General features: G+C 38.1%; 1 protein-coding gene across 1 annotated transcript in view; it reads right to left on the bottom strand.

Moving 5' to 3' along the window:
- The window catches only part of AQR (aquarius intron-binding spliceosomal factor), a 63,706-nt gene that overhangs the window by 26,976 nt on the left and 10,877 nt on the right, over nucleotides 1-25,853 (bottom strand). Inside the window, exons 7-20 of the mRNA XM_069858347.1 lie at nucleotides 24,132-24,200; nucleotides 23,707-23,807; nucleotides 22,986-23,062; nucleotides 21,701-21,765; nucleotides 19,709-19,825; nucleotides 18,677-18,790; nucleotides 18,066-18,169; nucleotides 17,367-17,469; nucleotides 16,185-16,305; nucleotides 13,178-13,319; nucleotides 12,418-12,596; nucleotides 10,467-10,634; nucleotides 9,868-10,037; nucleotides 638-879 (exon numbers count right to left, since the gene is read on the bottom strand). Coding sequence (XP_069714448.1) covers nucleotides 638-879; nucleotides 9,868-10,037; nucleotides 10,467-10,634; nucleotides 12,418-12,596; nucleotides 13,178-13,319; nucleotides 16,185-16,305; nucleotides 17,367-17,469; nucleotides 18,066-18,169; nucleotides 18,677-18,790; nucleotides 19,709-19,825; nucleotides 21,701-21,765; nucleotides 22,986-23,062; nucleotides 23,707-23,807; nucleotides 24,132-24,200 — 1,772 coding nt within the window. The remainder of the gene's footprint in view (nucleotides 1-637; nucleotides 880-9,867; nucleotides 10,038-10,466; nucleotides 10,635-12,417; nucleotides 12,597-13,177; nucleotides 13,320-16,184; nucleotides 16,306-17,366; nucleotides 17,470-18,065; nucleotides 18,170-18,676; nucleotides 18,791-19,708; nucleotides 19,826-21,700; nucleotides 21,766-22,985; nucleotides 23,063-23,706; nucleotides 23,808-24,131; nucleotides 24,201-25,853) is intronic.

Raw genomic sequence — 25,853 nt, 5'->3', positions numbered from 1 at the left:
AAGAAACTCTTTTACAACATCACGGCCTGTGAAACTCAGTTGCCAAAGTCCAAGGAGCTTCACTCCTGTCAAGTCTAAAAATGCTGAACAGAACCATCAAAATAAAACATGTAAGTCTCATTTAGTGGTCGCATAGGTAGGCGTCCTATTTCAGAAACCATTTCTAAAAAAAAATAAGCAACATGGGATTTCAGACTTAATTCTTTATTTTGATCGCATGGTGTTTCTCAATTTTTAACTGATGTTGAAATTGCTGTTGTAAGCTTGTCTTAATGAGACATGTAAGGAAACTCTGAAATTAAAAATCTTTAGGCTGAACTTGAGAATGCTAGATATCATAATGCAAACGAGAATACTACGTCTTGAGTCTCTCATACTGTTGCTTTTTCCATATATCCAATAGACTGTTCTACAAGCAATGCTGTGATGCATTTTTGTACAGAGCAGAGCAGAAGCTTGTCCTGAGCCTAACTGTAGTACATTTACCTCTTTTATATAAATACCTAGATCTTCATATTAACATATTAACATCTTTTCTTAAAAGAAAGAGCACCTCCCTTCAACCACTAAACTCAACTCCACCTAATAGTGCACTTCATCAAGAATACCAGAACAATATTGGAAATTTTGAGATCACCTGAAAGGGGGTATTTGCAGAACTGGATTGTCAACAGTCACTTTAATATTGTATCCAGGAAAGCTAGCTTTTAAGTGATCAATGGACAGGAACGTGTCATTAAAATCCAGAGTTGAAATCTGATTTGGCATTTTCGAATAGTGTGCACTACTTGGATCTCCATATCCAAGAATGATATCATGCAGCCAGTCAGGAACCACACAATCTGTATTCATCAAATTCCTAATGGTCTCCAGAACAGCCTGCAAATTAGAAAAACAGAAAAAAAAAATTATTGTTGAGATTGACTTTTCACCAAGAAAATGTGACATACTGAAGCCTAATCAAATCTAAGATGCTAGCACATAACAGTCTATTGACAGCCAGACACATTGACAGGTGTCTGGTTAGACTAGGTCAACATATATACAGTGTCTACATGCAACAAGACGCCATCAAACCATACAATTCTTATACTATCCTATTATTAAGGAGCTAGTAAAGAGGAACATAATTATCAGTAAAGCTTTCATGCTAGAACACTCATAGGAGAAAAAAAAAGAAAAAGGCATAGTTCAAAATAACCTATAACGAAAATAAAGTGTCTGCTATGGTCCTAGCTTATCATCCTGGTTTTACAATAACCGAACAATTCACATTTTATCAACAGCTACACATACTTCTGCTTGAAATTCTTCTACAGGATCTTCATAAAGTCATCCTCTTTCTACCAAAAATGTGTTAAAACCTCTGCATGGTTAGTTGGGTCATTTATTGGATTTCAATATACAATCTTCGCACGCACTTTCCTTGCTTTTCAACTCTTTCTTTTTGCACCTAAATTCACTAATCCAAGAAGACAACTGATTATTCTACAGTCCTCAACACATTTCCACACACAGATTCTAAGAAATATTCAGCTTAGTGGGTACTGATTGACTGATCGATTTCTGGAAGCAGCAAATGTTAAGGCTTATGTCAGGCTTTTAGAAGACTATAGGCATACAGCATTTTAACATGATTACTCTTTACTTTGACCAGCACAAAAATCCTACTTAGCGTAATGCACAATTGTATAGCAAATTAATGCCCCAATCACCCTAAAACCTAGATCCAGTTCTTACCAGAAACCTAATTAATTCAAGAACCCCCTCATGCAGGTTAAGGTTTCTCCTTTAAGCCTTTAAATTTCATCCCTGAAGCCAGATGAAGTTTTCCTCCAAAAGCCTGCTCTTCTCTACTCATCTCTGGTTATGTCAGTATTTTCTTTCTTTTCCCGCCTCCAGTAAAAACATCAATGCTGCAAACCCTGGACTTGCACAGAAGGTGCGCATTTTAACTAAGAGATAGCTAAATTTAGCCTTCCTGTTAAAGGGCTACTTTAGTGAGAAGTCTTCAACAACCACCTTACTTGAAACTTGGTATTAGGCCATCATGCATCTGCTCTTCAGCAGAAGAAACACAGGATATGTAAACTCTTGATGATTTCCAGATCCTCGAACTTACCACACCATCAAACATGGACATAAACAGAGGCATACTGCATCAGCAGTCCACATCAGGATATGATACAGATTTTTCAAACAACTATCTTGTAAAGATTAGTCAGCCAAAATTAAAAGTATGTAATTTTATTCTGATAGCCTAAATTTACATATCTAGTTCGCAAGGGTAGGATTGTCTGCCTTTTTAATGTAATGTGGTCACCATTTCTGCTTACACAGTCATCCTCTATAAAGATTCTGATTTTTGCCCTCTATTCTGCACGAATGAGACCATATCTGTGGTGCTGTGTCCAGTGAGTCCAGCAAAAGACCGCTAAGTTGATTAAGGGATTGGAGAATCTCTTATATGGGAGGCTGAGAGAGAGGATTATTCAGCATCAAGAAGAGAAGACTCAAAGGGTGGTGGGGAATTTTATCAGTTTGTATTTAAAAAAAAAAAAAAAAATGGGAGGAAGTAAGGACAATGGAACTAGGCTTCTTTCAGTAGTGCCCTGTGAAAGTGCAAAAGGAAACAGACACAGATACAGGAAATTCCACTTAAATATATGAAGAAGTTTTTACTGTACAGTTAACTGCTAGAACAGATTGTCTATAGACAGGTTATGCAGTCTCTATCACTGGAAATATCCAATTCCAACTGTACAAAGTCTCAAGATCTTAGACCCATAGAACCATAGAACGGTTTGGGTTGGAAAGGACCTTTAAAGGTCATCTAGTCCAACCCCCCTGCAATAAGCAAGGACATTTTCAACTAATTGGGTTGCTCAGAACCCCATCCAACCTTGACCTTGAACGTTTCCAGTGAAACGGCATCCACAGCTTCTCCAGGTAACTTGTTCCAGTGTCTCTCATACAGTTCATACAGGTGTATATACTCATGGCCTCCAGATCCTAGGCTTGATGATGTTGTGGTGACAACTGTCCTCACAAACTATTTCACCCTAATCTGTCCTCTCTTGAGCAACTTGCTCTAGTTAACTCTGCTTTAAGCAGGGCTTAGGCTGGATCATCCTCAGGAACTCCCTCCAACCTCAAGTACACTGTAAACCTGTGATTCTGTTCCTCAATGATGCTGTGGATTCTGTGACAGCTCTGTAAAGTTATTAGCTCGAAGGCAACTTAGCACATAAAACTTAACATTGTTATATGTGCTATGCTCTGTCCCTTCATTATCTAAGAAGGTTGCTAGATTGTCTACCAGCAGAATGACTCCATCTATTTCAAATTTAATTTTCGTACCAAGGAAACATGTCAAAGCAGGTTTGTCCTTGTGCAGTAATCTCTGGATAGTCAAATTCCTAGCTCTGGGAAGAGGTGAACCTACATGTAATAATATAGCTGGCATTATCAAGTATCACTGTGACACAAAAGTATACTCTCAGCTCAGCCTCACTTAATAAAGGAAATGGTTAAAGGAATCTCACCTCATGCCTACAAACAACTACAGAAACCTCCTCTCCTTTTGGCTCTCCAACGCACATAGTGCATTTCTTCTTACAAACATTTTAGCATGTGATCTTTTCTTATGAAGCCTGGAGGCCCTGCAATTACTTCAGAGGCCCAACATATACTGATAAACAAGTCCCATATTCACTAAGAATATTTGTATTTTTGATGCAAATATAAAACAAGTGTTTCTGCTTAAATGTATATTCAGCATAGTATGCCACATTTGTGCCAAGAAAAGCACAAATAAACCTGAAAATGTGGCTTCTTCAGGTAACACTTCTAAATCTAGATAACCCATTTCTCAGAGGAAAGTTCAACAAGTACATCCCTAACAGCTACTGTGTTGGTTTTACATCACAAAACCTTTCCTTCAGGTTTTCAAAAGTAACTTCTATAAACGTAAAAACAGTAACGTTAGTTCTTCTAAGAATGAACACTGCTGACCAATTGTAGTGATTTAGTGGTGCACACACTGTATTTGCACTTCCACTTCCATCACATCCACTTAATTCATGAAGACTGCACAAGCATTCTCTTGTCTTCCCTCCTACAAGCTCAGCTTAAAAGCTATCTTCAATCTGCTCAACACACTATCAACACTAATCACAGTGATACCTTGTTTTTTTTCTATCCAGCTTAAGTTAGCAAGGCTTACACAGAATGTTTGCACTTTAAACTGGTAGTGATGTGATAAACCTAGGAATATCATTATTATTCTTGGCAAATGAATGTCTGAGACAAGTGAAAAACAGCACAGAATGTTTTGCACTGTGATTTGCCTGTAAATCAGCTGCAAGTGCACAGTACAAATTCGAAAGCTACACTCACATACAGCAATTCTGAGCAAACTTAAGAATTCACTGCAGCACTTTCCTTCCGAAAACAAAACAGTGCATACATGTTCAAGTAATAAAATCTATAGTGCTGGCACACCAACAGGCTTTGGTAGAGAGCATTTGTACTTATAATGTAAAATGAACCTGCCACAGCCATACATCATTAACAATTAGTTCTGCTGTTGTTTGGGTTTTTTTTAATATAAAGTTATGAAGGACTCTGCAAAGTACTTCCACTATACCAACTATGGCAAAATAACAAAATGTGGGGCAAAAATGAGAACCCCAAGTCTCTCCAAAACAACACCCACCAAGATAAGGTATACCAAAGTGATTTTACTGTGATATTACAGCAAAATGCAGTTGCTGCTCCTAGGACAGTAACGTGGTTGCCTTGGAAGACATCTGTTCCAGCCAAGTGGTACTTTCTGCCTCACTTGAATGGAGTGCAAGGTGCTGTTACACAATAGTGCAGCCAGGCTCCGTTACCATTATGAACATGGAACTGTGAAGGTAACTGCATAGCTCATATCAAGGAAGATGGATCATGACTGCTGTCTCAGCAACCATAGTGAAATCATGTCCTTTACCTAAACTGCCCTCATTTTAATGTCATTATAAGATGAAAACATACCTCAATCCCAAAGGCTACCTGCCTTCAAGTGATGACATTTCCCAGCTGGGCATGTGCTCCAATATTTTATTGACTCTACCTTTAAATGTGAAGCAAGAGATTTTTACACCAATCAGGAATAAAGGAACATATGACTAGAGTCACTCAAGCTCCAACCAAAGGTACAAAAACATTGATACACTAAAAGGGAAACTTTTAGGGAAGGCTTAATCAAAGCTTTCTGGCATCAGCTGATGGGATGGACTCTATCTTCACCCCTCACAGGGATGCCTATTGGCTAAGAATTCTGGTATGTGTGTTTATCTACTGACATCATGCCAGCTGCTACTGTTTGTCTATGCTGGAGGTCTTGACTGTATATCACACTTTAGACCTGTTTTTGCAGTCAGTATCTGATCACCAGCGATCCTCAAACCCCTACCCTGTCACAAATTTATGTAATAAAATTTGTTCATGCATATACAAGTTCCTGGAATTTTTAATAATTCTATAAGGAGATAGAAGGGACTTGTTCTGGTAATGCTGCCGATGTTGGCCTGGCAGTCTGGGCAAACTGTCCTGTGTTCCTTCGCTCTGATAAAACGTGACACCAATCCACAGCTGGATGGCATCAGAATGCTCTGTGCAGAACACAAGCTACTGTTTCACACTGGAGGCATCTTTCCAGATACAGGTAAAAAATAAAAAAAAGTCAAAGTCTTCCTGCCTCCTTCTTTATCCATCTGCACAGAACTTCCTGCAGTATCCTTTAAAATTGAAGTCACTTCAATTATGTAATGTATGACTTTTAGGCACTGAATGGCAGGTTTTTGTTCGTGTTGCATTTTCATAACGGAAAACCCAAGGAACATTAAAGATTCAAAGGTCTAACTGATCTAACAGCAAAGAAACTAAGCATGCATACAAGAAATATTTTCAGGTATACAAAATTATGCACCCTCATAGCAAAAGAAAGTCTAAAGTATCTTCTGCTGCATTAGGAAGATGCTGGCAGGTCAAGGGAGGTTCTCCTCCTCTTCTCAGCGCCACTGAGGCTAAATCATAGAATTATGGAGTGGTTCAGGTTGGAAGGGACCTTTAAAGGTCATCCTGTCCATCTCCCCTGCAACGAGCAGGGACATTTTCAACTACAGCACGTTGCTCAAAGACCCATCCTAACTGACCTTAAGTTTGTGGGGATGGGGCATCTCTGGGAAACCTGCTCCAGTGTTTCACCACCCTCAGTACAAAATATTTCTTTCTTCCAGTCTAAATCTACCATCTTTTAGTTTAAAACCATTACCCCCTGTCCTAGTGCAACGAGTCCTTCTGAAAAGTTTGTCACCATCTTTCTTATAAGACCCCTTTAAGTACTGAAAGGCCACAATAAAGTCTCCCCAGAGCCTTCTCTCCTCCTGGTTGAACAACCCCAACTTTGAGAGCCTTTCCTCATATGGGAGATGTTCCATGCACGCCTTTGATCATTTCTGTGGTCCTCCTCTGGACCCACTCCAACAGACCCATGCCTTTCATGTGCTGAGGGCTTCAGAGCTGGACACAGCACTCCAAGTGGGGTCTCACCAGATCAGACCAGAGAATCTCCTCCCTCGATCTGTTTGTCATGCTTCTTTTAATGCAGCCCAGGATACAGTTGTCCTTCTGGGCTGCAAGTGCACACTGTTGGCTCACATCCAGCTTTTGTAACTCATATAACTGGAGTGCAGCTATGGTGGGGTACAAACTCTTCAGGCGGGATAGGAAGGGTAGGAGAGGAGGCGGGGTAGCCCTCTTTGTAAGGGAGGACTTGGACTCCGTTGAGATGGATCGTGGCGATCAGGAGGTTGAGTGCCTGTGGGTTAAAATCAGAGGAGCCCACCAGAAGGTAGATTTTGTGATGGGAGTCTGTTACAGACCACCCAGCCAAGGAGAAGCAGCTGATGAGCTCTTCTATAAACAGTTGGGGTTAATCTCTAGATCGATGCCTCTCGTTCTTGTGGGAGACTTCAATCTTCCTGATAGCTGCTGGGAGTACAATACAGCAGAAAGAAAGCAGTCTAGGAGGTTCCTGGAGTGCGTGGAAGACAACTTCCTTGCACAGTTGGTGAATGAACCAACAAGGGAGGGTGCCCTCCTGGACCTGCTGTTTGTGAACAAAGAAGGCCTTGTGGGAGATGTGGCAGTAGGTGGACGCCTAGGACTAAGTGACCATGAGATCATAGGGTTTTCTGTTCTAGGTGAAGAGGGTGGTTAGTAGGACGATAGCATTAAATTTCCAGAGGGCAGACTTTGATCTCTTCAGAAGGCTGGTTGGCAAAGTCTCATGGGAGACAGTACTCAAGGGCAAGGGAGCCCAGGAGGGCTGGGAGCTCTTCAAAAAGGAAATCCTAGCAGATCAGGAGAAAGCCATCCCCATGTTCCAGAAAAAAAGCCGGCAGGGGAGAAAGCCAGCTTGGTTGAACAGAGAGATCTTGAGTGATATCAAGAAGAAGAGAAATGTTTATGGGCTCTGGAAGAGGGGACAGGCCTCTTGGATGGACTACAGGAGGGAAGTGAGATTGTGTAGGGAAAAAATCAGAAGGGCTAAGGCTCAGCTAGAAATCAGATTGGCCAAGTCTGTGAAAGATAACAAAAAATCTTTCTATAAATATATAAATAATAAAAGGAGGACTAGGGAGACCATACAGTCCCTATTGGACACAGAAGGAACAACAGTGACAGGGGATGAGGAAAAGGCTGAGGTATTTAATGCCTTCTTTGCCTCAGTCTTTAGTTGTAAGGAGGGTCGTTCCATCTGTGTACTAACCCAGGAGCTAGAGGAGCATAATGAGGCTCCCATGATCCAAGAGGAGGTGGTCAGAGCCTTGCTAGCCCAACTAGACAGCCACAAGTCTATGGGGCCGGATGGGATTCACCCAAGGGTTTTGAAGGAGCTGGCGGATGTGCTGGCCAAACCCCTTTCCATCATCTTCCAACAGTCCTGGAAGGCTGGGGAAGTCCCACTGGACTGGAGGCTGGCTGATGTTGTGCCCATCTACAAGAAGGGTCGCACGGAGGATCCAGGGAACTACAGGCCTGTCAGTCTGATCTCAGTGCCAGGGAAAGTCATGGAGCAGGTGATCTTGAGTGCTATCATGAAGCACATGCAAGAGAACCTGGTGATCAGGCCCAGTCAACACAGGTTCACAAAAGGCAGGTCTTGCCAAACTAACCTGATCGCCTTCTATGACAAAGTGACTCGGCTGCTGGATGAGGGAAAGGCAGTGGATGTGGTCTTCCTGGACTTCAGTAAAGCCTTTGACACAGTTTCTCACAGCATTCTGCTTGGGAAACTGTCAGCCTCTGGCCTGGACAGGCGCACACTCTCCTGGGTGGAAAACTGGTAGGATGGGCGGGCCCAGAGAGTGGTGGTAAATGGTGTGAAATCCAGCTGGAGGCCAGTGACAAGTGGGGTTCCCCAGGGCTCAGTGCTGGGTCCAGCCCTGTTCAATGTCTTTATCAATGACCTGGATGAAGGCATCGAGTGCACCCTTAGCAAGTTTGCGGACGACACTAAGCTGGGTGGAAGTGTTGATCTGCTGGAGGGTCGGGAGGCTCTGCAAAGGGATCTGAACAGGCTGGACCACTGGGCAGAGTCCAATGGCATGAGGTTTAACAAGGCCAAGTGCAGGGTCCTGCACTTGGGGCACAACAACCCTGTGCAGTGCTACAGACTAGGAGAAGTCTGGCTGGAAAGCTGCCTGGAGGAGAAGGACCTGGGGGTGTTGGTTAACAGTGACTGAACATGAGCCAGCAGTGTGCCCAGGTGGCCAAGAAGGCCAATGACATCTTGGCTTGTATCAGAAACGGTGTGACCAGCAGGTCCAGGGAGGTTATTCTCCCTCTGTACTTGGCACTGGTGAGACCACTCCTCGAGTACTGTGTTCAGTTCTGGGCCCCTCACCACAAGAAGGATGTTGAGGCTCTGGAGCGAGTCCAGAGAAGAGCAACAAAGCTGGTGAGGGGGCTGGAGAGCAGGTCTTATGAGGAACAGCTGAGAGAGCTGGGGTTGTTTAGCCTGGAGAAGAGGAGGCTGAGGGGAGACCTCATTGCTCTCTATAACTACCTGAAAGGAGGCTGTGAAGAGGAGGGTGCTGGCCTCTTCTCCCAAGTGACAGGGGACAGGACAAAAGGGAATGGCCTCAAGCTCCACCAGGGGAGGTTTAGGCTGGACATTAGGAAAAAATTCTTCACAGAAAGGGTCATTGGGCCATGGAACAGGCTGCCCAGGGAGGTGGTTGATTCACCTTCCCTGGAGGTGTTTAAGGCACGGGTGGACGAGGTGCTAAGGGGCATGGTTTAGTGCTTGCCAGGAATGGTTGGACTCAATGATCTGGTGGGTCTCTTCCAACCTGGTTATTCTATGATTCTGTGATTTTTCATCCCCTAATACCATCAAGTCCTTCTTGGCCAGGCTGCTTCCAATCCCTTCATCCCTCACTGTGTACTGCCACCATGGGTTGTCCTGACCCAGATTCTGGGCGTCGCACCTAGCCTTGTTGAACCTCATGAGGTTCACACAGGCCCACTGCTCAAGCTTGTCCAGGTCCTCTGAACGGCATCCTATCCCTGAATCAGAGCACTGTGTTATAATATGTCTTATATAAGCAAGTGAAGTAAAGTGTTGTGATTTTCAGTTAGTACAACACTTAGTCTGTTGGCTTATGATAACTTCCCCCCACAGCTAACTTCCTGAAGTGATTAAACTCCATCTATGAAGCCTAACTCCATGCATCTAAAACGAACATGACTAGGTACAGTTGGCATATTCAGACAAACTCTTACCTTAAGAGTCAATGAGCAGTACCTTACCTTGAAATTGTTTTCTTTTGGTTTTCTTCTCATTATTATATTAAACGTCTCATACACATCTTCTGCTCCATTCTGGATTGTGTTGGTCATGTCTTGTTGATACTGGTTTGGGTCCAGAAACACTCTGAATGTTCTGCAGTCCCCTTTAAGTCTTGGTTTGGGTTCAGGTCCTGCCAGTAATGATATAGTAAGATTACAGTTTGAAGTAGTGCTAAAAACAGATTAGCATTCAAAGAAGTGATCCATAATCATTTCTGAAATGAAATTTAGACAATTTCACATGATAAAACTAATCTTTGCATGGCATTACAAATATTCTTATTTCATGTTTTCATCCCATTTTTAACACAGTTTTTGAATATAAGCTATTTTATTCCTCAAATCAAAATGCACTAGATTTAATTTATTAATCTAATTACATGAGATTTTAGCAGAGATAGTTAGCTAACCTTTCTCAGGACTAGCTATGGAAATGGTTTGTTTTTTCAAGTAGGTAATGAATGCAATAAGCATTGCTTAAAAGAAAAGCAAGTCAATGATTAGGTTGTTACCAAAAAAAAAAATGTGGGGACTTTCAAACAAGTTTTCGAATATCATACCTTCTTCAATAACACGTCCTTTCTCATCCAACATGCCCTGGATCTCACAGCCTCTGACATATGCCAGACCAGTTTGCTCAACAAAAGGTCGTCGTCGGTCAAACTTTGTGCCATAAGGTTGTGTGGGACGTACCGTAATCAAAAAGCAGACATCATGTTTACGCAGACCTGATTCCAAAAAGGGACATTCAGTGATTTGATTGAATGTCTTTTTTTTTGTCCATTCCTTAATACACACAAAAATTTCTTTTAAATAAAACCCTACCTGCTTACACAATAATGTGCCCCGTTTCAAAACATGCCTTTAACTTACAGGATACAGAACCATAGGATATTGTCATCTTTTCCACTACTTTTGCACACTAGTATCTGCTAGGACTTCAGATATAAAAAGGAGAAATTGACCACTTTTTTCATGACAGCTAACTTATTTATTTCAAGATTATGCTTCTCCCAACAATCTTACTTCAGTTATACAACCTAGATATTTTCAGTCTTTCCTCAAAATTAGTGTATCATTAACCTCTTGTTCTCATTGCTTTTTTTCTGGACTAACCTCCAATTTATTTTTTTTTTAACAACAAACTGAAGTGCAGTGCCTAGAACTGGGCACAAAATCCTGAACAGTTACTTTAGTTATCTACTCAATAGAGCAAAAGGTCACCTAACCAAGTTACTTGTTTTCCATGCTACATCACAGTTTATAAGTCCTGATATGACTTGGTTGAGTGTATTTCTCTTTCTCTCAGCAGTAACATATTGTCATGGTGCCACGTTTGCTTTTCAGCAATGATGACCTCAGACTCTTTATATTCTGCAGAATTACTACCTAACAAGTGGCACTCTCAACATGCATCTGTGCAGTGACTTGTTCTTCCATAAGTACAGTATCTTAATATTCACCCCTTCTGAATGACACTACTCTTAAAATGCAGTTTCACCAATTCACTACTGTTATTTTGAATACTAATCCTTTTCTCCAGTATATCTACATATTCTCACAGATCTAAGACACATTCAAAATTTAGTAAATGCACGCTGTATTTTTTCATCCAATCTAAAGCAGTTTCACCAAGACCTGGCAATGATTCACCAATTCTTCACCTCAGTTTAGACTAAGTTTAAAGCATTACTGCTTTTGAAATCACAGAGGCTGTTCTAGTATTTAGAAAGCTAGGTGCACCACTACATGGCTACCTTCAGTATAGCGAAGTCTGCTGCCATCCTCCTAGCTTTTCTACTTTAATAGAAACCTGCATTCCCAAACTTGTATCTGCTTATTTATCACATGATCCAGCTTTAGCATTTGTGCTATGTGACTTGTAATCACACTATGCAGCTCCAGCACATTTAACAAGTTCCTCATAACAAAAGAGAAGGGAGTGACATTTACTGATAACCCAAGTCAACCGAAGTTCAATTCCCCAAGCAGAAGAAGTGTTGCCTGGGAATACTTACAAGAAACAGTATTTGGTGCAGTCAGCACTTCCCAACAACATTCAAATACATAAACACTGACTAAAATTCATTGGTTTGAATTAAATCAGAATCTGTTCTCTCCATATGTATACGAGACAGATATCACATTCCCCACTACTTTGCCAATATGTCATTATTAGCATGCAAATTAATTTAAAATGCTTAGTTACTTTTTCACATTCCTTGTAAAGGGCAGAATCTTACAGTTACAAACTGAATTATACCAGTCTGAAGTAGTAAACATTCTGCTCCCAGTGGGTGTCTAAATACTTTAATATTCCATCTTCGTTTTAGGAATGTATAAACTTCTTAGACTTGGAATTTAAGTAACTAACTTTTAAACAATGTATTAGGATTAGCAAATCCTCATCTCTGATGAAATAAAAACCCCTTCTTACAAGTAAGATTACATCAAAGTACATTTTGATGAGTACCTATTCTGAGCCCTTTTATTTCAAAAGAACGTAAGTACCTTCCCATTCATCTTTGATGCTATCTCGGACATTCAAATTAATGGTAACATCTGCTCGCACTCGCATAGGCCAGTTTTCACCAATATTGGGCTTTGCCACCTCCACCACTGTGAAAGAAACAATGGGTTGTGCCATCCTAGCCCATCCACCGAAGACCACACCTCCATATTCCGATAACCTAGAAAAAATCCCAGAAAACACCAAACAACAAAGTTCTGTTAAGCATTATCTGAAAAGAGATTCAGTTCTTTTTCTAAACTGTGAAACAATTTACTTTACAGTCAGCTCTAGAACAAAATTAGAAGTCTTGATTTTACATGGTACTGCAGTAGATTCACATAATTCAGCATTTTAGAACTGAAATGTAATGTGAACTGACCTTTATTTTAAGAAAAAAAGGCAACTTATGCTCTGCAACATCTCTCATAAACCATAAGAGGTGGTGGTAAAGTTTTGATATTTTTTAATGTCAACCAAGGCTTAGTACTTTTGGAAAACTAGCTTGTCTATCTCACCACAACAAAAGCTGGTTGTTAGCATGCAACAGGGATACATAGTAACACACCATTATAAAGTCATCCCACAGGAGGGCAACACCTTACCAAAGAAGTTAGCATAAAACAGTATATATGCAATGATTTAAAATACATTTGTTACTATTTATTTAGGATATATGCAATACCAATTATTCATTCTCAAATGCACTTTGATTACAACTTAAGTTGAATTGACTGGTTTGCATCAGTTAATAAATATTACCATGGTTTCATCCTACTGACACTATCTTCAATGTCTTGTCTGATCTCGTAAGTAGACTCTAAGCGGAAGAGATTGAAATTCCTCAGCAGGTAGTCGTGAAGAGTCAGAAACTGTAGATTCAATTTGGGAAGTGCAAGGCAGCCTAAGGGAGTAAGGATGGAAGTGAAGAGGTATTTGATGAATAAACAAGAAGACATATTAATATATCGGTTCTACAAAGGCATAAATATATACACGCATATTTGTAAGTGCCATAGCAATTATCCTGGGAAATTGATTCTAAGAACTACTCCTTTATGAATAAATATCACTAAAAGTCCACATTCTTCCTCTCCTTCCCCCAAGTTCTAATGTTTTCTCTAAATGAACCTACACAAGATTAAATTAGTTTTCATCCTTCTGGCAGTAACACAGTAAACTATTTAAAAATTGAATCCTTCCCTTTATTGAGACAACAAAACTGATTTTATAAATATCAAATGTAGGGCAAACTGACGGTACTTTGGAAATGCAACAGTTAAGCCATCATTAAACAATGATGAAAAAGGCTCATTAATTAACAAAAAAAATGTGTTATCCAACAATTTCCCAATTCCAAACATTTATGTTTACTAGAAGCCACAAAAAACATTAGTATAGAAAAAAAGTTTTAAGCCAAGAAATCAGATTTTAATACACAACTTTTGAAGAAAGTTTCTGCTACTGATTACAGATTTGTTGGGGTTTTATTAATGAGAATGACAAACATGGGAAGATCAGACCTAACTAAACAAAAAGTATTAAAACTCCTAGACAAGTCCTAAAGCTTTCATAGCTTTAGAGTAGTCTTAGATGCTAATTTTCCATAATAAAAACTCTTACGTGCTACTTGTTTAACATGATCAGATTGATGTTCTGGTTTAAGACTTATGCTTAAGACCTATGAAAACATTTGGCTTTTGTAACTTGAAACATTATCCTTGAAACCTTTCATTGGTATATGTAATATAAAGAAAGGCGACAGAACACAGTAATTTATATTCTGGAAAGCTTCATGGTGATAAAATACTTAAACATGTTTCTCAACACCATGTAACAAACTTGATCCTGTGAAGTTAGTTATGCATGGAAATGGCAGGGCCTGAAGCTACATCTCTTTAAGGCTGCACACCATTTATCAGACAGATATTCCTTTCCCTCATTTATTTGAAGAAAACAGAAACAATACTCCTATCTTTCCTGAGTTAAATTACTCTTATTTACATTTTCCACCAAAAGAATGCAGCAAACTTTTAGGATCACAAAAACCCTCAAGACTACAAAACCAAAACTATCTTGCTTGAAATCAGAGCTGAAGAATACAGGGAGGTTAAAATGAGAAAGTGCAAACTGAAACTAAGAGAAGCAAAATAGAAACGTACTTCTAACAGTCTGACAGCAACAGAAATACTTCTCATCAGCGCTACCAACACACGGATAATAATAGCAGGAATTCACCACAGGAGGAAATGCTTCCACTAACAACCACTGTTACTTTCCAAAAATTACATTTCACCATTAATAAAATTTCTTTAATGTAGTACTAAAGATGCACAAAACAGCACAAAAATAAGTGAGATAAGCTGCTCTTTCTCTCCCTTCCCCCACAATTCCATTAGGTAATTAATATATTTTGCTAATAAAACACAAGGTACACATACAGTGCACTCACAAGTTAAATCTTGCAGAGTCAGCCTTCCAAAACAGCAAAGCTACCCTGATTTGCATTCCAGAACCTGAATGTTCCAGACCATTAACAGCCTATGTGCTGTTCATTGAAACAAAAAAAAAAAAATTTGGTTTATACATTAATTTCCTAGAAATTACAGCTATCACCATGGTTTGGGGGGGTTTGTGGATTTTTTGCTTTGTTTTATTGGGGCTGTGTCTTTTTTGGTATTGTTCTGTTGTTACTTTTTTTCAAGATTAGACACCATCAGGAGAGCTATTATTGAGAAAAATATGAATCAGCTTTAAACTATTTGCATCATACCAAACATAAGCACTTTATCCCTTCTTGGGCAAATCTCAAGATGGCATTTGTATATCTGTTTGGAAAAAGACCCTTTGTTGCCTCAAAAATCTTTTTCTTCTCACTAATACTTGTTCAGAGAGAATTTATCCCAAAAACTCAATTTATGCTAAGCAGCTGAACTTATGACTCATATCTACACAAAACAACTCTCCGAATCAAAACTACATGGAGAAGGCCACTCACACTGCTCAAACCAGAAACATACTTGTCTTTGAAGATATATGTTATCTGGAATCTCTATTTCCAAATTAAAATGTTCACATTCCTAATGAAAATTCTTATAATCCGCATTATTATTTTCAACATGAGATTTTAAAAAGCACAACAGTTTTTTAAAACAGCTAGACAAAACTACATATGTTGGTTACTGTAAAGCTTAAAATTACATAATTCCTTCTTTGCAATACCTGCAGACTGCTTCTTTGATCATAAGCACATCAGACAAGAACACTAGGTTCTGAATTTAGAGCACATACACTACCTTTCAGTGACTATGCGTACACCTTACCTTGAAATCAAACAGTAAGATTATTAGTGTTAATTTCCTCCTGTCATCATCCTTTTTTTACTTTTTAAAAAGGCTTTCTTAAACATACTTAAAAGCAAAGCATAGACAAAGGCTTTTCTGCTGCATGTCTACAACCTGTTTGACCTTACAATAACTAACTGTGCCATGGATGGAAGTATAATCTGTTACCCAGATTAGAAGCAAATGTCTTTGTGTAAACATAGGCCTTTGGATTTTTCTTTAAATCCACTACAAATCTGCCAGAAATCTCATTTCAGAGTTCCCAATTCACAACTCACAACCAGCTGACCTTACTGGATAGTATTTGAAGAAGCCAAAGTACTGCCTCTGAAGTTCTGAAGACAAAATGAACACAGATATTTGAACTGCACTTTTTTTGCAGAATTTTCTGTTCCGTTCAGCGTTTACCGAACTTCTTATCATACCTTCTCCAGAATAATATTCAGTTGGTACAATATTTTCATCCCAAATAATCTTTTCAGTGGGATAAAGAGGCATCTGGTTGAGTTGCTGAATTTGAGATATTCGTCGCTCATGACGGGAAACCTGAAGAAAGGATGCATTTTAAACTTCCATAAGCCAAAAAGGGACAATAAAGCTATATTTGAAACATACCCGTTAATCTGTAAGACTGCCAGTGGTCACTTGCTATTTTTTTCTTTTCTTTTTTTTTTAATTAAATATATCTAAATGCACACAATGAACAAACACATTGTCCAACTAAAAGTCACTGTACTAGAGGCAAACAATCTTTGGCTACTCAGCAGACCAAAATGACAAAACAGAACTGAAAATATTCAGTCAAGTCTTAGCAGAGAATCAACTTCAAACTAGATTTATTTTGCTTTCCACTAAACATATGTTCAATAGCTAAGTAACACTTCATTCAGCAACAGCGCATTTTAATTTCCTCTTTGAGAGGAAAAAAAGTGATCCAATACAATGTCTCCTAAATAAATCTCTCTCCTTGGCATCCACAAACATTATATCACTACCATCTAAACCTTAAGAAACAACATAAACAATATTTAAAGAAATCTACAATCACAAAATAAGCTTACTAGAAATATTTAGGAAAAAAGCTATGCCATAGTATGTCACACTACACCAGTTATGTTGCTACTGGTATGAGATTAGAAGCCTACAGTGATACTGTTATACACTGAATATCCAAAAAACTATTATGAGCACCAAACAGTATTTCAAATGGCCTTCAAGAACCAAACAGAATATCTAATTCTACTTTAGCAGCTCTTTTGCTTTCAAAGAGGACAAACAGATTAATATATATAGTAAGAGCAACAACTATGCCAGAAGAACTCAAAATTGTTGCTGAGACTCTACTTATTTACCTTACAGTTACATTGAACACACACATATTAGTTTCTTAGGGAACTTATATTTATAAATAAGTGTTTTCAAATAATTAATAAATATGGTTTTAAAACCCACCTTAGTACACAGTACTGCTGTAACACTGCTATGGTTCACAAGTGCTTCAGCAAAAGGTCCTAAATGGCTACTTTATCACAGTGCATTTTCTATATTTACCTATGTCTGGAGTTTGCAGAAGAAAAAATACAAGCAATATTAAATCATGCTTTTACCAGCAACTCCAACAGGAACTCCTTCTCATAGGGCGAGTCTTCCCCCTGCGCAAGGGGCGGCAGCAGGCAGAGATACGACGCCACCTGGTGGAGAACGTTCGAGCTGTGCAGCAAAAGGAAAGGGAAGCTTGTGTCACAACCTGAAACCCGGGAGAGCACACCTACTACTGTAGCTAATTTTTTTCCCTTGAAAAGAAATTCCAACCACGAATTTCATCAGAAACCAATAACCACAGATCAGTATTTTAAGTGAAGTTTAAAATGTTTAAAAAATTTATTTTTCAAATTGCTTTACAGTGCTCTAGAACACTGCCAGGGGTGAAGTTGAACCACTGATTCTCAATGAACACAGCAGCTTTTTAAACACTGCCAAACAACAGTGCGGACATTGTCTTTGTCAAAACAGACTGTCATCCTTTTAACTGCAGCATTTACAATACAATGCAGTAAATACAGTGGTGTAAATTATGGTTCCTGTTGTAGTTTTTGTTCAGAATAGAATAAAAATATCTAAATTTTACAAGAGGTTAACTACAGAGTTAATTACTGCCACAACTACTTTAACCAGCTAGCTATTTTCCAGAAAATTAGAAGGCACATGAGAAGTTGGAAATAGAAAAGGTGAGAAATCTGTTGCATTAGAACATACTGAGAACAAAGAATTTCAATTTCCCATTAAATTTCATTTTGATAACCTACCTAAGGGGTCCAAATAACTTCACCAGTGAATCACGAGTATCTACTGCAGCTACATTTGAGAGTGCAAAGTCATATAACTCCGGGAAATGTGCAAATGCTGCTCTCTACAAAAGACCATCACACAAACCCAACATGTAAGCATATTAATCAAACAATTTAATAACAATTTAAATATTTATACAAAAGCATAGCTTCTTCCAATTCATAACACATAGCACCCTGTACACACTACCAGGATAGAAATAAAGGGAATACTATTGCTACTAAATGTGCATACTGATATAGAGAAATGGTGCCACCTACTGCATAATCGTAACTTAAGTTCCTACAGCATTTAATATTCCCTTCTCAATAGTTTTAATGGGAGCAGTTCATCTCAACTTGACAATATCAAATCAAAAGTGGTGGTATTTGCTAGACTCACAAACACAATATTGAAGCGTTAGTGTCTTTGATATGGTATATGAAATCAAGTTAAAACTATTCCTATAACTCAATAGCAAAAATAAAGGGTCTGCTTTGGGAAATAATTCAATGTGCATTCTAGATGCAAATTAGACTAAACTAGACTAAATTCTTTCCCTCCCATAAGTACTTTGCTGTTCACTTACCTGTAAAGAAGTAATTCTGTCATAGTGAATTGTTGTCATCTCATTCTCTGTCAAAGCATTTCCAGTCTGATCATTGATTTCAAAGCCAGTGTAGAATTTAAGCATATCTAAAAGCTGATATATCATTCATAAAAATTAGTGGACTAAGAATAAGAGAACAACCCTACTCCAAACAAAACCATAATTTGAGAAGAAAAATCTGGACAACAGCTCCTCAAAGTTCTTGAAGAAATGGACTAAGGAGTGGTATCCGTATTTTATACTTAGCTGATGCACAAAATAATTTTCTAGGGATCTCATCTACAAGCCACAGGAATTACAGCACAGCCCACAACCAATGTGTTTTTTCTTTTACCTATGAGGACTTGAAACTGAAACTAAAGTCACTAGGGTGACCTAGTCAGATGTTCATAGAGATACTGAACCCAACTCCTGGCTTGCTTCCTCCTGCCCTCTGATGCCAGCTCCAGAACTCATCCTACCTTTCAATGATATTATTTAACTCAGAAGAAGAAAATTATTCAAATGTGCTGCTGGCTTTCTGTTCCATCAGTTACAACTCTCAGAGAAACTGAACAAATGCCAGAGATGGGGGAATAACAGGCAGCAAGAAAAACAGCCGAGATGCAGAAAAGGGGAAAGATCTTCAGAACCTGCCATATAAAGCAATATACTTTCTACGATTGAGTAAACTGAAGAGCAGTAGTGAAAAACAGCTGCAACGCAGAACAGACAGATGCTAAAACAAAGCACAGAAGAATACAATGGTGACAACTTCTGCTGTACATGGGAAAAGCAGGCCAGAAACTGTACTATTTCTAGGCTGTACTTTTAAGAGCTGTTCAAATTCGAAGCAAGAAACGTAAGAGCAGTCACACATATAGGTGCAGGTAAGAAAGAACTGTCTGAAGGATTTAAATACACACGTAGTTTACATCCAATCAGGAACACTCAAAAAAACTTGTCTTAAAAATAGAAAGAATTCAGAGCCATATCAGAATGAAAGTTATTTTCAACAACTTTGTATGTCACCTGGCAGAAGAGATGACCTTCCTTCTCTCTTTTGGCAAGACTAGACAGGTAACAGTGAACAACAAGATGTGAATCATCCAACACTGTGTTAAACCAGCGCCGTGTGGGAAGCAAAGCCTGTGGTAAACAACCTCATGTTAGTACAAGCAGTTCTTCAAAACAGAAGAAATCCTGGTTTCTCTTAATTTTACATTTCAAGAAGGCATATCAAAATAGATTGCTGCACAATTATTTACATATCTAATACCCTAGTAGAGGTTCTCATATTAAAGCAGCATTTACTTATGCCAAGACTCTGGTTTTATGCAAGTAGGCTGCTATGAACACAGTAGCTACAAACACGGCCTTTTATAGGACTGACAGCATGCCATTAGTAAGACTGCATCCTGCCAGTAATAAAAGGGAATTAAATAAAACAATTGTTCTCTAAATGTCTACATAATGACTACGTGTTACAAAAGATATGTCACACTGCTACAACATCATTTTAAATGCTTGTTTTCTAAACTCATTTCATTAATTTTAAACTTGTTTTTCTCAAGATTTCAAACTGTATTTATTCTAAATAAGGTATGGTCTCTTCTGTTCTTTGTAAGTTACTCAGATTAGATCTAAGAATTTTTCAAATCTTAATTGAGAACTTATAAAAACTTTTTGTAAGCAAAACAGATCATTTCTTCTGAACATAAATAACTTAAGCTGCTATATGTACCAATTGTTCAACAGCATGCAGTAGTACATATCAACAATGCAGGAGAAAAATCAGTTGTTCTCCATGGAATCTACAGACTGAGTTTAGAAAGCCAAAAAAAAAATCAACACAGTGTTTAGAAATAAAGCAAAGAAAAGAATCTGTAGTAGAAAATGTTAATTGCTTTGCACAATAACTACAAAAAAACCCCTCAGAAAACTGTAAGACATTTCTATAAGGTCATTCTTATGAAATTATGAAATCATCAAGTTTTGACAGCAGTCTATATACTGTAATATGAAACAAATATTCTGATAAAGAGCCCATTAACACAACATGCAAAGGCAAAAAGACTTAGATATACAGCTAATTTCTTGTTTGCTTGTTCCAGTCATTTAAACAAGGCTTCATAAACTGTCTGAATTCTAACCTTCCTGTTATATCTAGTAAGAACCAGCATTAAATGTACTACCTCTTATCATTTTGGCTAACATCTAACTTAAGTTTAACTTCAAATACGTATTTTATCTTCTGAGAGTATAGTACATCCAAAAGACAACAAGATCTAATTTGAAGAATTCATTCTATTGCAAAGACAAACACAGGCTAAATGACAGTTAAGTGATTAAGCAGAGGACAGCGTGAGAGGGTGAGTGCGCGTGTGAGTGTTCTAAATCTGAAGTTTTTTTAAAAGAATTGCTACTTGTGATAAATGTAAATTAATGTCTTTTATTTTTATTTCTGGTACTGTGAAGCTTAACGCTGTCCCACTTTCTCAGTACCTACTGAAAAATGTCACAAAACCTGGCCGTTCTGTAACAAACCTAGAACAGCAGAACTGTTACTTTTAAACAATGAATTCTAATCAAATAGAAACAGTTTGCATTTCAGAACTACTGACGCTTTCTGGAATTATACCTTACAGCAGAAAAGATACCTTAAGTGACCTATAAAGCATTGGGAAGAATACTTCTGGATTATTCCCACCAGATTAAAGTGCCACACATTTTCATCGTTTTATTATCACCACTCCAATTAAAGTAGTCTTCAATGAGTGATTGAGGATTCTAGCTTTCTCAAAGAGTTCTTTTGCCTTATAAAAAATATTATTAGTGAGTTCACAATGTGGATGCACTGCTAGAAACTCCTATTTACAGATGGAAAACCACTATTAAAGCAACCATGTGCACAACTGTGATGTAACCACCTGCTAAATGGAGTAAAGCTGAAATAATGACTTTATGCATTTAAAACCTAGAAAAGTACACCTGGAAACAGGTTGAAACAATTTAATAACTTACCTCAAGATCTAGCATGAGTTCAATAAATCTCTCACAGTAATGAACTTTGTCCATAGAAATAGGACCTAGATAGAAAAAAAAAAATTTCTTTTGCAACTGATGCATACCACAATATTTTTGTACTTGAACTACTCAGTAAGAATGTAATAAGTGCTACTAATAATACCAGTATTAGCTTTTAACAAGATTAAAAAACTAATTTGCACATTCTTCTCTTTTACTGAAACAGCCCTTTATTTCACTGGAAACCAGAAAACTTTTGGATACAAGAAAGTAATGAAAACAGAGTTTAAGGAGGGTTTTTATCCCCTCTGAAAAAAATCAACCAATGTGACATACAAAAATGCACACTTCCACAAGATACAAACGGCCCACTAACCTTAAGAACTATTAACTCCAGGTACTCAAAAATACCTATTTAAAAGCTGCAAGCAAGGTGCGTACAAAAGGGTTTGACAATATTCAAAGGCACTCAGTGGTGATTACTAAGGAGCCTTTAGAATCATGTCAAAACACAACAATAAATCTACCTTAGTAATGCCTTCAATGAAGTGTCAGTGTAAATATCCCTAATCCACGTCTTACATAACTGGAAAACAGAGGGGAAAGGCATCCTTTCTGAGGAAGCTACAACACACAGACTTTCCCCTCCAGTTAAGGGCAAAAAGTTTAAGAGCAAAAGCAGAACTCTGGGAAGTGATTTCACTGAAACTGTGCTGTACTGAGAACATAATAAGTCTTTTTTGTCAAAAGGCTAACACCTGCCTGAACAAACACTTTTCCTTTCTAAATCTGGCAAGCACATAATTTCACTTGTCACAATGACTTACAAATAAAGAACAGTCAAATCTTCAAGAATTTCACTTCACTTAGGCTTTTGTTCCTACTGCAAACCAACAGTACTGACAGAATAGAGCCTTATGATATGCATTTGTACCACCTGTTTAACAAGGCATCTAATTATGTATGAAATACTTTAATGCTCTAAGAAGGCTGTAAGCACACAATAAAGAATATCAGTACCCAGAAATATTTTTTTTTATTAAGTCCATACTGTATAGAAGGAGAAGAAGTTTAAAGTAGCTTTCTGCTATTTCATTTTTAAAGCACATATGGATTTGAATACTAATTTTGACATGGAATCCATGCAGACAGGCACAGATTTCACTAAATCCCCATCTAGATTAAGTCTCAGGTTTGTATCCCAAGGAGTAGTTGCTTCAGCAACTAGAAAGAATATACAACAGATTAGCAGATAAAAAATTAACACAAGAACCACAAATACCTGACACAGGTATTGATTTTAGCACAGAAATGAATTTCTGAATGAGCTGTGAAAGAAATCTTCTCTCCCGGTATGCTCTAAAATCAGACACATAACAAAAACATTAATATTACCTAAATGCAGGCAAGAAGTACGTCCTATCAGTTACCTGCTTTAAGATCTATAGAATGACAGCAGGTTTCTTCAAAATACATCTAAACAGTTTAGATAACTTTTCTCTCTGCACTCAGGCAGGCAGATTAGCAGGTTCTACATTTTTAGGCACATTAACAATCAATGCTTCTACTGAGTCAAAGAGGAGAAATGTCACCACCTACACCTTATCACATTGCAACACAAAAGTACTGGAACATTTAACTGTGGTGAGACACAAATTTATTCAAATACTTGCATAAGCTATCTGCTTAAGAGCAAAACATTTCCTAAAAGTAATGAAAAAAATAGAAGTAACTACATGAATATTCTCTTATGGCTTTCGTCCTATAGCTCTAAGGTTTGGTATCACAAATTCAACAATCAAACAAAATACTAGCGTTCTATACCAGTACTTTGTATAAAGACTATAAATAGTTTCCAGGAGACAACACACAATCATTCATTATTTGCCATCTTCACATATTTTTTAAGAAATATTTTTTCATTGAAACTGTTTATTTTTGCTGAAACACAACGAGTGCATTAAGAGCTTTGGATTTAACAGGAAAAAGTTGCTGTAACATACTGTATTCTCGACTCCTCATCCATTTTCTCATCATTTTTCTTTATTAGATTCCAGAATTTTCTTAGTTTTGGTGTCTTTTTCAGCTCTTGTTCCAGTCGTTTCTGAAATGTTAAAATGTTATACAATCACCAAGAATCTTTGTTGTCACAGGAGCTAAAAATACAATCGAGTCTTACTGAAGAAAGAAAAAATACATAACAAATGCAAATGAATAGCTGTCTCACACTAATCTCAATAAGTAACATTGTAAAACAAAAACATAATACTGCTAGAGAGAGTCTAGCCACAGCCAGATGTCAGCTCCATTCCCCAGTCCTTGTGATCTCATGGCCCTGTCTACAAATCATAGCTTGAAAAAGCTGTAAGCAACAAAGATTACTTTTGGCCTAGAAGATTACTTTGCCAGTTTACAGTGTTTTACTTACAGGTTGTAGAGCCATCCACATCGGTAAAGAAATGAGCTGCTGTACCTGACCTCTGATCAAATCCACTTCCTGTTAGAAAGTTGCAGACAAATATTTTTTATTAAAATTCTTATGTTTTCTGATGTGCCATACAAAATACATCCATGTATGTTACCATGTGACAAAAACATATGTGGTGGCGTATTAGATTTCATAATTTCCTGACAGGAAACTGTACAATAGCCCTACCTATTAACACTTAAAAGTGCTGAATGATTTTTGCATTTTAGGTTCTTTTCATGGCAGAGGCCCCATCCACATAAGTATTTTTAGCACAGAAGCTGTTGAGAACTGATATTATTTCTTCAAGCATTTCTCATTCTTGAATCAAATTTTCTTACTTTGCTTTCTCCATTTGCTTTTATTCTATTCTTTCTCTCCTGAAACACTTCACTTATCATGTTTCTTCCATTTCATCTACACTTTTTGCACTATCTGAAATAACTAATTTTCTCTATTATTCATGTAACCTCAACTGTAGTTTTAAATGTTCTCTCTTCAACTGTGCCTGTGATCTGAATCCACAAAATTTTCTTTCATTCCTAAACTACTGAAACACTTCCATTAATATCTTAAATATGCCTTCATGGACAAATACTCTATTCCCAGCATTCTGAAACTTCATGTTTCAGTGCTCCTTGCTTAAAACACTACTGTGATTATCCTGTTCTGCAATTCACAAAGAAATGCAGCCTCAATAGCAGTATGCTTTTACAAGAATTTTTACTGGCTTCCACATCATGTTTCATGAGAAACATACTCTGCATGCAGGATTCCATACAGCCACTATCAAACCCTCCTTTAAAGTTAAAATCTGTTGTATAATGGCCACTACAGAAAAATACTACCTCAACAAACTATATACATAAGGTTCAGGATGATTACTGGCTCCTACAATCATTCATAATTCCAAAAGCAAATCATGCAATTTCTCAATTATTTTATCTTCAAGATACAATTTTGTTCTTTACTTGTAGAGATACTAATTTTGACAGATACATCCTGTGTGCAATGTAAGCAAAAACAAAAAAGCCCAGTAGCAGAGGTAACAGAGAACTGTTTCGTATAACAGATAATTTTTTCTCCACACTTGCTAATTAGGATCTATAACTGTATTTCTACCACAAAGCAACAGTACAACTTGGTCCAATGTTTTCTTAAAACTAACTCAAAGAGAAGTGCAGGTAGTGAAAAAAAATACTGTCTTTCTCAATAGTTACTGGAAATAATTTTGTGCCATTTCCCAGCCAAACTAAAAAGTACAGTAGTGTAAAGCCCAACTTTGCTTCTTTCTTTGCCTTAAAGGTTTTGTCTGAAGGCTGGCCATTTCTATGTTGGTTTTGTGGCACCAGCAACAAATACTGGAGGTGGTGCAGTGGCAGACCTCCCCAAGGACAGAGCTTGGGATTTCACTTGAGGGCCTCACCTGTGGCACAGGGTTCAATGGAGGGCAGGTGCAGGAGTAAGCAACATTCTCCCTCACCTGGCTGAGCTCAAGGTCTGGAGATGGCTGCTACAGGGGAAGATGATGCAGTGGTGGGCACTGCATCGCCACCCCGCTCAGTCAGGCCTGGATGCGAGCATGTGGCTGGTGGATCTGGGGTGTGACATTTTTGAAGCAGCAAGCAGGGCTTGTCTGTTTGCAGTGGCAACAGGGTGAAAGAAAATTGTGATTTCTGGCAT

Source organism: Phaenicophaeus curvirostris, chromosome 5, assembly GCF_032191515.1.
Source record: "Phaenicophaeus curvirostris isolate KB17595 chromosome 5, BPBGC_Pcur_1.0, whole genome shotgun sequence".
NCBI classification, from domain to species: domain Eukaryota; kingdom Metazoa; phylum Chordata; class Aves; order Cuculiformes; family Cuculidae; genus Phaenicophaeus; species Phaenicophaeus curvirostris.
The sequence above is the reverse complement of the archived record's forward strand: the minus strand, read 5'-3'. Positions and strand labels throughout refer to the sequence as shown.